At 43.0% G+C, this 13,192-nt stretch overlaps 1 protein-coding gene and 1 pseudogene across 1 annotated transcript; one reads left to right on the plus strand and one right to left on the minus strand.

Moving 5' to 3' along the window:
* Positions 1-321: 321 nt before the first annotated feature.
* Positions 322-1,284, plus strand: LOC130878020 (olfactory receptor 2T4-like; annotated as a pseudogene).
* A 10,394-nt stretch (positions 1,285-11,678) lies between these two features.
* LOC130877898 (olfactory receptor 2T29-like) lies at positions 11,679-12,650 on the minus strand. The gene has a single exon (XM_057775542.1). The coding sequence runs from the start codon at positions 12,648-12,650 to the stop codon at positions 11,679-11,681; it is 972 nt and encodes a 323-aa protein (XP_057631525.1).
* Positions 12,651-13,192: the final 542 nt, after the last annotated feature.

Here is a 13,192-nt window from a genome sequence, read left to right on the forward strand (position 1 = left end):
CTACATTTTCAGAAAAAAAAAAAACAACTGATTGAACTATATGTAATATGCCATCCTCAGATCTCCAGCTACACCGTTAGCACAGTCAGGGGGATAGCACATCACTGAGTGGGGTTTATAGTTGATCACAACCAGTTAAAGATTGCTTTGTTCATTAATAGGCCAAACAGTGTGTGATTAATATAGTTTCTGTGAGATTATTCGGGTCTGGGCAGCCAGAAAATAAATGAGTAGTCTCTGCCTACAACTGTGTATTATTAGTTCATAAGGTCACATAATGATACTAACCCCAAAGCTTTCTTGGTTTCCTAGGAGATACCCATGAAAATCATCTCCTAGATGAACAACTACACTGGACAGTCAGATTTCACTCTCGTGGGATTTTACAGTCAATTCAAACACCCTGCTCTGCTTGCATCGGTCATATTTGTGATTTTCCTGATGACCTTGTCTGGCAATTCCCTCCTGATCCTTCTGATACTCTCTGACACCCGCCTCCACACACCCATGTACTTTTTCATTAGCCAGTTGTCCCTCATGGACATGATGTACATTTCTGTCACTGTGCCCAAGATGCTCATGGACCAGGTCTTGGGGAGCCACAGGATCTCAGCTGCTGCCTGTGGGATGCAGATGTTCCTCTATACAATACTAGCAAGTTCAGAATTTTTCATTCTGGCTCTCATGTCTTATGACCGCTATGTGGCCATCTGCCATCCACTCCGTTATCCTGTCCTCATGAACCGCAGGGCGTGTCTCCACCTGATGTCTGCCTGCTGGTTCCTGGGATCTTTGGATGGCTTCATATTCACCCCTATCACCATGACCTCCCCATTCTGTGGATCCAGAGAGATCCATCACTTCTTCTGTGAGGTTCCAGCTGTGATAAAACTCTCCTGCTCAGGTACCTGGCTCTATGAGACCCTCATGTACATTTGCTGTGTGCCCATGCTTCTCATCCCTGTGATAGTCATCTCAAGCTCCTACTCCTTCATCCTCCTCACAGTTCTCAGGATGAACTCAGCAGAGGGCAGGAAGAAGGCCCTCGCCACCTGCTCCTCCCACATGACCGTGGTCATCCTCTTCTATGGTGCTGCTGTCTATACCTACATGCTCCCTGCCTCCTTCCGCACCGCAGAGAATGACATGGTGGTGTCTGTGTTTTACACGATACTCACCCCTCTGTTGAACCCATTAATCTACAGTCTTAGGAATAAGAATGTAGCGGAGGCTCTGAAGAAATTATTGGGTATGAAAACCCTCTTTCAAGAAACAGTAAAATAAGTAATTTAAAATGAATAGCTGCTTTCTTTTCCTTTACACATCTGCTCTTCCAGGACTCTTACGTTATTTATGCTCACAGACTTGACAACATGATACTTGCTATCATAAAGTAATTTTATTTTGTAGTAATATTGACTTGGTGCCTTTTATTTTGCTGAATGTTTCATCAGGAAGAGATGCTGACCCATTGAATTAGGTTTTCTGTGTATATTGATACAATTATTTTATTTGTCTATGGAACAACCTGGCATTCCTGGGATGTGTCCCAGTGGTCATACTGGGCAATGTTTTTAATGGGATATGTATATAAATATATAAAAAATATATAAAAATTTGCCAATATTCTGTTAGAAGGTGTCATAAATGTTTATATTAGAGGTTGTTTCATGGTTTTTGCTATGTGATTCCTTGCTGTATGTATCAGATATTACCAGCCTCTAGTGCAGGCTTGGCAAGTGTTCCCCTTCTGTAGCATTTGCAACTGTGCAGAATTGTTATTACTCTTGTAACACTTGCTAGAGTTCAGTAACGACACTATTTTCTTGTGCTTTAAACAAAGATTTTATTTTTAAGGTCATATGTGTGTCTGTGTGTATTTGTTTGTGTGTATATGAATGTGTGGTTTTGCTCAAGAGAGTTTCTGTGTTTGTGTGTATAAATATATGTCTTTGCTTGTTTCTGGGTGTTTGTGCTTGTGAGTGTTTGGACAAAAGGATCACCCCAGCTCCCTAACACCCTTTATACAAAGAGTCTAGAATATTATAATCGGGGCCTCATTCCAGCCCCTGGCACCCATCTTTGGAATACTGGGCAGGGGCTTGAAATGGAGGTCAAGAAAGCCCGCCAAACAGTAAACCCTCCCCAGGAAAGGTAAAAGACCACTCCCATAGGCTGCCTCCCAGAGAATAAATGCGTGTTCCCTGGGTTTTGGGTTTTCTCTCTTTTCCCCTCACCATGCTTTCCCAGTGCCACCTGGGAGCATTGCATTAAACATGGGCATCTTTTATTTGGTCTGATTTGGTCTGATTCAAATTATTTGCATCGACGGAGAGGCTCGTCTAAAAAATATTCCTAAACAGTGAGTGTGTCTCTCTGTGTGTATATATTTATATGTGTGTGATGTGTGTCTGTGTATGAGTGTATGTATGTATGTGTTCCTGTGGGAATGCTTGTGTATGAGTGTGTCCTTTGTGGGTATATGTGTGTGGGGGGGTATAATTGTGTGTGCGGGTGTATGTGTGTGTCTGGGGTATAATTGTGGGGGGTATATGTGCGTGTCTGGTGTGTAATTGTGTGTGTATTTATATGTGAGTGCAGTGTCAACAGTGGCCAGCAGAGGTCATCAGAGCCTCTGGAGCTTGATTTACAGGTGGTTGTGGGTTGGCCAACATGATGGCTGGAAACTGAAATAATTGGTGAGATGGGTTTAATCCAGGCATCATGATGGGATCTGATCTTTTCCCATTCAATGGCTCTCTGTGCTCCATTTGGAGAATGCAGTCCACTGTCACGCATGGTAATATCATGAACAGGAGCACAAGTTTGCACCAGCTCCTGTTTCCTAATTGTGCCTATTCCTCCTGTTCTCTTTTCTTACTGTATACTTTTGTGGTTATATGATTTTTCTCTGTTATTATTATTTAAATCTCTTTATTTTGGTTTTCAGTTTGTGTACAAGTTTTTACTTTGTGGTTATCGTGTAGCTAAGAAATAATCTTATAATAAAACAATTATTTTAAAGACATAATAATTTTGGTAACAAAAACAAAAACTAAAATTCAAGATGTCAAATTTTACACTACATTTTAAGTTCTGATACCACAATTTTTATCTTTTTACCTTTATTATGTTTTGAACAATTTTGTAATTGTAGCTTTAAAGTACATTTATTGAAGGGGAGCACAACCTTTTTTCCTCATTGTTTGCTGCTATCAGTGTGAGAAATGAGAACTCAGACCACAGTGACAAGTATGGGGTTAATAAATTCCTGGGTGTGTATAATGACTGAGATGGAGTCCAGAAGAAAGAGAAATCTGACCCTAATAGAAATAATAGCAAGATTAAGTGAATCATCAAAAACCTCCTGTCAAAGGAGGCAGCTTCACAGATGAATAGGTATTTAGTGAGTACATATGTTTTAAATCATGTCCCCAACCATAAAATCATGTCATTGCTCCTTCATAACTGTAGTTTTGCTGTTGTTATGAATTGTAATGCAAATATCTGTGTTTTGGGACAGTTTTACTAGACCCCTGTGACAGAGCCCTTGAACCTCCAAAGGGGGCACAACCCACAGGTTGAGAACCACCAGTCTATATTTTCTACAAGAAAGATTTCAGTTTGCAGTCCAGGCCTAGAACCAGATGTGGGAAACTAGGATTCCCTTGAAGTGTCGTCATAGCAAACCTGTGATCGACACCAGACCCCCAATATAGTGTGGATCACAGAAAGAGAGCTCAGATGCACACACAGGAGTTCAGCAAGCATTGCAGGGAGAGACACAGCTCTCAGAGGGTGGAAGGAAGACCAAGGGGATGCAGAATGGGGAAAGGAATGCAGGATGAGATGCCTTTGAGACCCACTAAGTGAAGGTCAGTATGGCCACTCTTGGGAGGTGGTTGAGAGTCATAATTACTTTGAGCTGGGTTCTTGAAATCAGTGATGAACTTGAACACATTGGGATATGAGACAGCATCCTGAGCAGAACACTGATAGCACAGGCATTAAGGTCAACCAACATTTTATAAATGGGACCTCATGAAACTGAAAAGCTTCTGTAAAGCAAAAAACACCACCAACAGCACAAAAAAAAAAAAAAACAGCCTACAGAATGGGAAAATAGGGCTCAAATCCAAAATACATAAAGAACTCAAGAAACTAGATACCAACACCTAATCATCCATTTAAAAGTGGGATGATGATCTAAACAGATTTCTCAAAAGTGGAATCTCAAATGAGTGAGAAACACTTAAAGAAATGTTCAGCTTCCTTAGCCATAGGGAAATGCAAATCAAAACTACTTTGAAGAGTCCATCTTATACCTGTCAGAATTGCTAAGATCATTAACACAAGTGATAGCTAATGCTGGCAGGGATGTGGAGCAAGGGGAACTCTCCTCCATTGCTGGTGGGAGGGCAAACATGTACAGCTACTATGTAAATCAATACAGTGGTTTCCAAAATCTTGGGAGTCAATCTACTTAAGAACCCACTATAATACTATTGGGCATATACCCAAAGACAACCCATCCTACAAAAATACTTGTTCAACTCTATTCATAGTGACTTTATTCATAATTTCCAGAAACTGGAAACAGACTTATGTTTCTCACTCAAACAATGGGTGAAGAAAACATGATACATACATTTACATAATGAAGTATCATTTAGCAGTTTAAAAAAAATGGCATCATGAAATTTGCAAGCAAGTGGATGGAACTAAAAAAAAATAATCCTGAGTGAGGTAACCCAGACCTGGAAAACCAAATATAGTATATGTTAGGAATATTTTCTAACAGAGCCTCCAGCCAGTGCAATGAATTCCAATCAGACCAGATTGAACCAGATTAAATGCCCACGTTTTAATAGGTGGCAGTCCCGGGTGGCTGAGAGCATGGTAGGGGGAAGACAGAGGGAACGCACGTGCAAATCCCAAACCATGTGTTCCTCTTTCTGGTGTGACCATAAATACCTTGTGTTAATGGTCCTGACCCTCTCTGGGGAGGGGTCACTGCTTAGCAGGCTGGGAGTTGGAGGTCAAAAGCTTGGCAGGCTGGGGTGATGTCCAACTCATTATTACATCCCAACCTCTTTGGATAGAGGGGTGTCAGAGGAATGGGGTCTCACTTTTGACTAAACATCCTAGAGTCCTTGGATATAGGGGCATCAACTCAAGTCTGGCTACTTTTTGCAGACATAGGGTGAGGTGGGAGAGAGGAGAACTGGGAGTCGGTGTGTTCATGCTCAGCAAGAGGTGTGGTGGAGTGGCATCTGGTTTGTTGTCATCCTGGAGTCCTCAGGCATTTGCTTTTTGAGGGAGATGAGAAGTCAGGTGGCTGGAAGAAAGGAAAATATTATTATTGGGTCTATGAAATGGGGCTAGCCATGGACTGGAACACAATAGCAGACAAAACCAGATTTTAGTTGGCAGGTGTCCTTGATCCAGAAGAGTTGGTACCAATGGTGAAGTCCCAGGAGCTGGTGCAGGTCTTTTGGTGTTATCTGGGGAGCACTTTATAGGTTGGTCTTGGCCCAGGCAGCAGGAGTAATGGTGTAGGAGGTCCTTCTGTTTGTGAGTTGCTTTCATTGGATAATTAATAAAGAAACTGCCTTGGCCTAGAACAGAACTTAGGGAGGCAGAGTAGACAGAACTGGATGCTGGGAAGAAGAGCAGAGTGGCAGACGCCATGGATCTCCTGTCTGAGACAGACGCTGGTTAGAATCTTGCTGGTAAGCCACAGTCACGTGGTTATACACAGATGAATAGAAATGGATTAAATTAAGATGTAAGAATTAGCCAATAAGAAGTTAGAGCTAATGCGCCAAGCAATGTTTAAATAAATACAGCTTCTGTGTGATTATTTTGAGTGTAAGATAGCTGGGCAGCCAGGACGACAAGCAGCCCACTCCTCCTGTTACGGAGTAACCTGTAAAATATGCTTTAAACTGGCTGGGGTTAACAAAAGGCTCTGGAGACTGTTATTTTTTTTTTTTCAGACCTGATTTTGATACAGCAGTAGAACTTTCCAGGAACCTGTAAGAGAACTGGAACAGATTTACATCTTGGCGTCATAGCAAAATTGTCTTAGGTTAAGACAATTAAAAAAATTGGGAACCCTGGACCTTTGAAGACATTCTGAAACCTGTTAGTCCTGGACTATGAAGCCTGTGAAAGAGGCATCCCTGCCTGTATTTTAGCAGGAAACTTTATGAAATTTCATGGAAATTGTCATGGATGGAGTAATAAGTTAACAGTACCTAGGTTGTCAAATACCATTAGACAGATCTGGGAGGGTAAATGAGCAAAAATGAGACAGCTTTTTAGCGACACAGGCAATCCCAAATCCTCTCCTGGGTCCTTGGAGAACACCAGTCTTAGAAGCAATGCTTGTCATTAGCTGCTGAGCACAAGAGGCTCAAAGATTTTTCCTGTGGGGGGAAGATTTTAGTCTACCTGTCTAGGCAGGATGAGTCAATCCATTCCCTGAAAGGCATTCTGGAAGCTGAAGAGATGGAAGGCTGCTTTTTGCTGCTGTGTGGGTTGTTTTGCCAAACCCAGAGGCAAGGCCTGAAGGCAGAAGGTCTTTTGTCTTCTTTTAGGAGCTAAAGGATTCTGTGGAAGCTACATGTCTGTGTTAGAAGCTCTTGTTGTTAAAATGCCATAATCTCAGATCTGTAAAGGCATTTCAGAATTGGGTACCATTACCTGTTATTTTAAACTGGGCATATAAGCTAAATTTAGGTGTGTATTTTATCCAATTAGTTACAGTTTACCAATGCTAGTAGAATACTAGCACAAGTGGGAACTCTTACCAAAGATGGCCGTGGAGGTTAAAATGGTGACTACCCACATATTTGTATTTTTTCAGAGCTGCTGTAATCTGGAAGCATACATGCACACAGAAACATAAATCTACTTACTCATACAGATATATTGTGACCACATCATTATGACGGACCAACAAACAAAAAACATTTTTAGAAACCTGTGTCACCTGACAAACTTAACACCCCCCCAGCCCACCCCCACCCCGTGCAGTTAGGCCTGGTGGGGAAGCACAGCAAACAGCTACAGAGGGAGAGGGCTTTTGGAGCCTTGTTTAAGTTCGGTGATAGTGTCAATTTAAAAGGATATTTGTAAAAGGCTGCCCAAGTGTCAAACAGCAGGGAGGGGGCAGGAGCAGAGCAGGGCCAGAGTGATCTCAGCAAAAGGCAGCAGAGGCCAGGGAAACAGCCAATGGGCGAGTGCCATTCCAAAGGAACAGGCGGTAGCCTCAGTTGCTCTGGGACGCGAATAAGCGGAGGGGGGGGGTGGGGGGGTGGGGGGGTGGGGGGGTGGGGGGGTGGGGGGGTGGGGGGGTGGGGGGGTGGGGGGGTGAGTAGGGCGGGGCAAAGCACTGGTCGGTAATGAGATAATGAGCAGAGAAAGAAAAGCAGAAAAGCAGAAGGCGGTGGGGGGGGTGCATCTAAAAACCTCAGCCCTCAGACTTTTGGAGCATTGTTTAAGTTAGACAGCTCAAATTTAAAAAGATTTTTTTTGTTAAAGTCTGCTTAAGTGTGTTTGAATAATCGGCTTGGAATTGTGAGGACCCACTGGAAGCTCATGCCTGGTGTGACTCAAGCCTGTTGTGAAGTGTCCACCAAAAAAAGCTCTTGAGTCATGAAAGGGGGTGCATGAGAAGTGAGTGAGAGACATCTGACACCCAAGTCCCATCTCAGTGTAAGGCTTGGCTTTTGCTGCATGGATCAGACTTCAGGCAAGGCCAAGGCTTCAATGGAAGCCCCCCAAACGAATGGGTCACTAGTGAAGACCTTACTAGCATAGAGCAAAAGAAAGGGAATTCACCTGAAGCTGCTCTGCCTGGCATAGAGCACAGGGAATGGGCGTTTTCCAGCATGGCAGTGCTGTGCCTGTGGGGAAAAAACAGACCCATCTCTGTGGAATCTCCAAGATGTTAGGAATATTTTCTAACAGAGCCTTTCTGCTGGCGCAAAGAATTCCACTCAGACCAGATTGAACCAAAAATTAAATGCCTGTGTTTAATAGATGGTAGTCCCGGGTGGCGGGGAGCATGGCGGGGGCTGGGGGAAGACAGAAGGAGTGTGTTGAAAGGAGAGAGAACATGCAAATCCAAAACCAGTGTTACTCTTTCTGGTGCGATCCTAAATACCCTGTGGGAGTGGTCCTGACCCTCTCCTGGAAGGGGTCAGCCCTTGGCAGGCTGGGAGTTGGAGTCCAAGCACCCGGGAGGCTGGAAATTGGCATCCAAGTGCTTGGCAGGCTGGGGTGGTACTTCCAACTCAATATTGCAGTATGCACTCACTTATAAGTTGACAGTTGCTATTAAGCAATTGATAACCACAGAACACAGAAAAGCTAACTAAAAAGAGAGGCTCTAGGGGGAAACAAATGGATCTCCCTGGGACAGGGTAATTGAATAGACTTTGTGTTTGGACTAGGGACAGGTGGAAATGGGAACAGGAGAATCAGATTGGGGGTGGTGGAGGGATAGAGCACTGGGAGAGATGACTGGAACTGGAGGGCATTTGAGGGGAGGACGGTGTGGAAACCAGTGCAGTAGAAACCCCCAGGATTCTGAGGGTGATCCTAGGGATGACTCCTAGTAATGGAGGAATCAGAACCTTAACTGGCCGTCTTCTGTAACCAGGTAAGTTCCAGTGGTAGGACTAAGACACCAGTACAGCCACAAAATCTTCAAACTACAATTTATCCTGCCGGCAAGAAGTACTGGGGTAATGAGGCACACAACCTGTGGGAGTGACCAACAATGATTGGTCTAATTTGAGGCCCACACTGCAAAAGGGAGTCCATGCTCCAGACTGCCTGGACGATCAGGAACCTGAGGCTGAATAACCCAAAGATTTACAATGGTTACAGAAAAAAAAAAATCAATAAGCTGTTTCCTATTGAAATTCTGCTGTGTTCATAGATTTGTGTCTTTCCTGATCACTATCAGAAAGGCTTCCTACATGTGGTGGTTTGAAAGAAAATGGCCACAAGGGGGTTGCTACTATTAGGAGGTGTTGTTGGAGTAGGTGTGGTCTTGTTGGAGAATGCCTGTCACTGTGGGGGCAGGTTTTGAGGTCTCTTTTCTCAGGCTTCAGTCAGTGTGACAGTCAGTTGACTTCCTGTTGATTCTGAGTCAAGATGTAGGACTCTCAGCCCCAGTACCATGTCTGCCTGCATGCTGCCTTGCTCCCCTCCAGCACCATGTCTGCCTGTATGCTGCCTTGCTCCCCCCCAGCACCATGTCTGCCTGTATGCTGCCTTGCTCCCCCCCAGCACCATGTCTGCCTGTGTGCTGCCTTGCTCCCCCCCAGCACCATGTCTGCCTGTATGCTGCCTTGCTCCCCCCCAGCACCATGTCTGCCTGTATGCTGCTTTGCTCCCCTTCATGATCATAATTGACTGAACCTCTGAGACTGTAAGCGAGTCCCCTCAATCACATGTTTACTTTAGAAGAGTTGCAGTGGTCATGGTATCTCTTCACAGCACTAGAAGCCTTAACTAAGACGCTCCTGCAGTGAGGGGAGCAGATGCGAGACCCACAGTCAACGGGAGGGGAAGGGGTATGGGCAGCAGACAGTATACACTTGTATGAATATTTTTAACTAAAAATGAAAGAAACTTGCTCAAATTTAGTATTCTTTTGCTTTGCTTCTTTTGGAAATCAAACTTCTTTGTGTCTCTGTGTAGCCCTAGAAGCCCCAAGGCCTCCAATTCACAGAGACTTACTTCAGTGCTGGGATTAAAGGCAGGTGCCACCACACCTGGACTTTCAGATACAATATTGTAAGCTTAACACTAATTGTTTTGTGTAGTTTCATATAACTGAGAAAATAACTCAAAATACCCTTGCTGTAACATCAGAAGTTGCACCATCGTCAGTTTACTTAGTGTTCTTTTTCCTTACTGTTTACTTGCTGCCCAGTCCAGTTTCACTCCCTCATAGACTGGCTCTCAGAACCAACTCTGGACAATATAAAAATTACATTTTCAGGGTCACATAGCATTTCTTGAATAAACAATAAGAAGCTGAATCATTCTGATACACAAGGAATCACATGGTTTCTCTCATGCTTAGAATTGTGACTGGCAGGAAACGAGTCTCCTTGGCAATGCTTGGTCATGCAGGTGGGAGGCAAAGCCTCTCTGCAGGTCACCTGAGAGACAACATGGAGAGTGACATTGAAATTCAGGACCTAAGTAATAAGCAGTTGGTTGGCTAAACCTCAAGACTTGTATCATGAGAGTGAGGTTAGGAGCACATGCAGTAGTCAGTTGCTGCAGGGACTTATGTCTTCATGTTATCAGCCTGACTCTGGTTCAACAAACAGACACCTGGGAATTTGCCCTTGTGCATATTTTTCAGGGACAGCTAGTCTATTTTGAATCTGCTCTGAAGTTTAAAATCAACTAAATGTGTGGAAAGCTGTCTTTGTAACAGAGAATATTACTATTCGCCTATGTCAGTCTGAGCTCTGAAAAAAATCCTAGTGTTATTTCTATTCATCAAATTCATCAAATAAGCATAAATCATCTTCATGACCACCCACAGCTAGAAGTGTGCTCAGTAGATGGAATATATACATGAGATATAGACACAGGCAGCGGGGCCAATACTCATAGTTGCTTTTAGGGAAAAAAATGCAGTGGATATGAGAAAAAATACGGACAGAAGTTATCAGAGTCTGTGGCCCTGTGAGCCTTGCTTCAGTTTCTGAGCCAACATCCTTTTGACTATCAGGTGAAACCATTGGGAATGTGTTGGCCTATTAGAATACATACTAAACAAAAAACTAAAAACTTTCCATGTCCCTATACAGCATCAGAGAAACATGGCAGAGACTTTCCCACTTTGCTACAACCTGAACCCCTGATGTCTCCACAGCATAGTTGACAAATGCCTTGAGTTATGACTTATGACTTGTTTGTGCTTTGTAATTTTTTTTTTATCAAACTTTGAAAACATGTTTTGGAGGCAACCTGAGTCCATGCTCCTGGGCCATAGTCATTCACATTAGGCTCAAGAATAAACTATAACTCATTCCCTTGAAGTGTGAGCTATGTTTAGTTTTGAGAGAAACCAGAGCACATTTACATATGAATACAGTTATGCTGACAATTTGAAACCCTCCTGGCCACTTTTACTAGCCAGATTTAAATTTCATTTAATCATTATTTCATTATAACATAAACACAGGAGCTGAAGGGATAAAACTACATCTTTATTTTTATTAAATTTTGAATATACATAAATTACCAAGAAAATCCACAGAATTAATCAAATATGTCATTTAATCAATTCACCTCTTCTTAACATGGGTAAGTACTTTGCTTCTAACTCACTCTATCTTTTATCAGTTGAACACCTCATGGCCATTTATTTCTCCGTATAACATAATTTTGAATGATAAGACTATTGTCCCACAAAATTAAAGAGCCACTAACAACTTCGTAAAATACAACATTGGCAGAAAACAAAGGTTTTGAATGTACAAGAAGTATGTAATTGAAAATTTCAGAATAGAGAAATAATTCTTCAAATTGGATGACTGTGCAACGAGACACAATGGATGAGGACCTGCAACATGAGGACATCAACATGAGACCTGGAACAGATGTTTAGAGACAAGGAGAAGAAAACATTCATTCTACATCACTTGCTTTACCGTTCCTAGGAAAAGGGATTTCACACCCACAAATTTCTTCAGAGCCTCTGTGACATTCTTATTCCTAAGACTGTAGATTAGTGGGTTCAACATAGGGGTAAGTATTGTGTAAAACACAGACACAACCATATCCTTCTTTGGAGTGTGGAAAGAGGCAGGGAACATGTAATTATAGACAGCAGCACCATAGAAGAGGATGACCACGGTCATGTGGGAGGAGCAGGTGGCGAGGGCCTTCTTCCTGCCCTCTGCTGAGTTCATCCTGAGAACTGTGAGGAGGATGAAGGAGTAGGAGCTTGAGATGACTGTCACAGGGATGAGAAGCATGAGCACACAGCACAGGTACATGAGGGTCTCATAGAGCCAGGTATTTGAGCAGGAGAGTTTTGTCACAGCAGGGGCCTCACAGAAGAAGTGATGGATTTCCCGGGATCCACAGAATGGGAAGGTCATAGTGGCAGGGGTGAATATGAAGCCATCCAAGGATCCCAGGAACCAGCAGACAGACATCAGGAGGAGACACACCCTGCGGTTCATCAGGACAGGATAACGGAGTGGATGGCAGATGGCCACATAGCGGTCATAAGACATGGCAGCCAGAAGGAAGAATTCTGAACCTGCTAGTGTCATATACAGGAACATCTGCATCCCACAGGCAGCAGCTGAGATCTTGTGGCTCCCCAGGACCTGGTCCATGAGCATCTTGGGCACAGTGACAGAAATGTACATCATGTCCATGAGGGACAACTGGCTGATGAAAAAGTACATGGGTGTGTGGAGCCGGGTGTCAGAGTGTATCAGAAGGATCAGGAGGGCATTGCCAGACAAGGCCACCAGGAAAATCACAAATATGACCACAGCAAGCAGAGCAGGGTGCTTGGATTGACTGAATAATCCCACCAAGGTGAAATCTGACTGCCCAGTGTAGTTACTCATCCAGGAAGTGATATTCATCGATGTCTCCTAGGTAACCAAAAATGCTTTGGTGTTAGTAACTCTAAACTTATATGTGTACAAGTCTAATGTGCTGAGAAACTTACCCTGCAAAGGTTCCTTGGACCTTTAGATATGAGAAGGATAATTTAATTGTAATATAAGGATTTTAAAAGAGTAGGAATTCACCTCTGTGGTAGCTCCATCACAACCCAGAGTAGATCTACCACAGTTCATGGTCATGATCTTGCCTGGTGACTCATCATGCCCTATACTAGTCAATTCTTGAGATTCATGGCCTGTTTTCTTTGCTACTAACAAAAAGAGTGAATTACTGGCCAAAAGAAATAAATACAAATAAATGAAAGACGAAGGCAAATAAGGAAAGATACAAACTTGTTATTAAGAAAGTTAATAAATAAAGTTATTCTTAAGAACAGTTTCAGACAAATGGTGCTGGAATAACTGGATATCAACATGTAGAAGAATAAAAATAGATCCATATCTATCCCCATGCACAAAATTCAAGTCCATATGAATCAAAGACCTCAACATCAAACCAA

Source organism: Chionomys nivalis, chromosome 7, assembly GCF_950005125.1.
Source record: "Chionomys nivalis chromosome 7, mChiNiv1.1, whole genome shotgun sequence".
Taxonomy (NCBI): Eukaryota; Metazoa; Chordata; class Mammalia; order Rodentia; family Cricetidae; genus Chionomys; species Chionomys nivalis.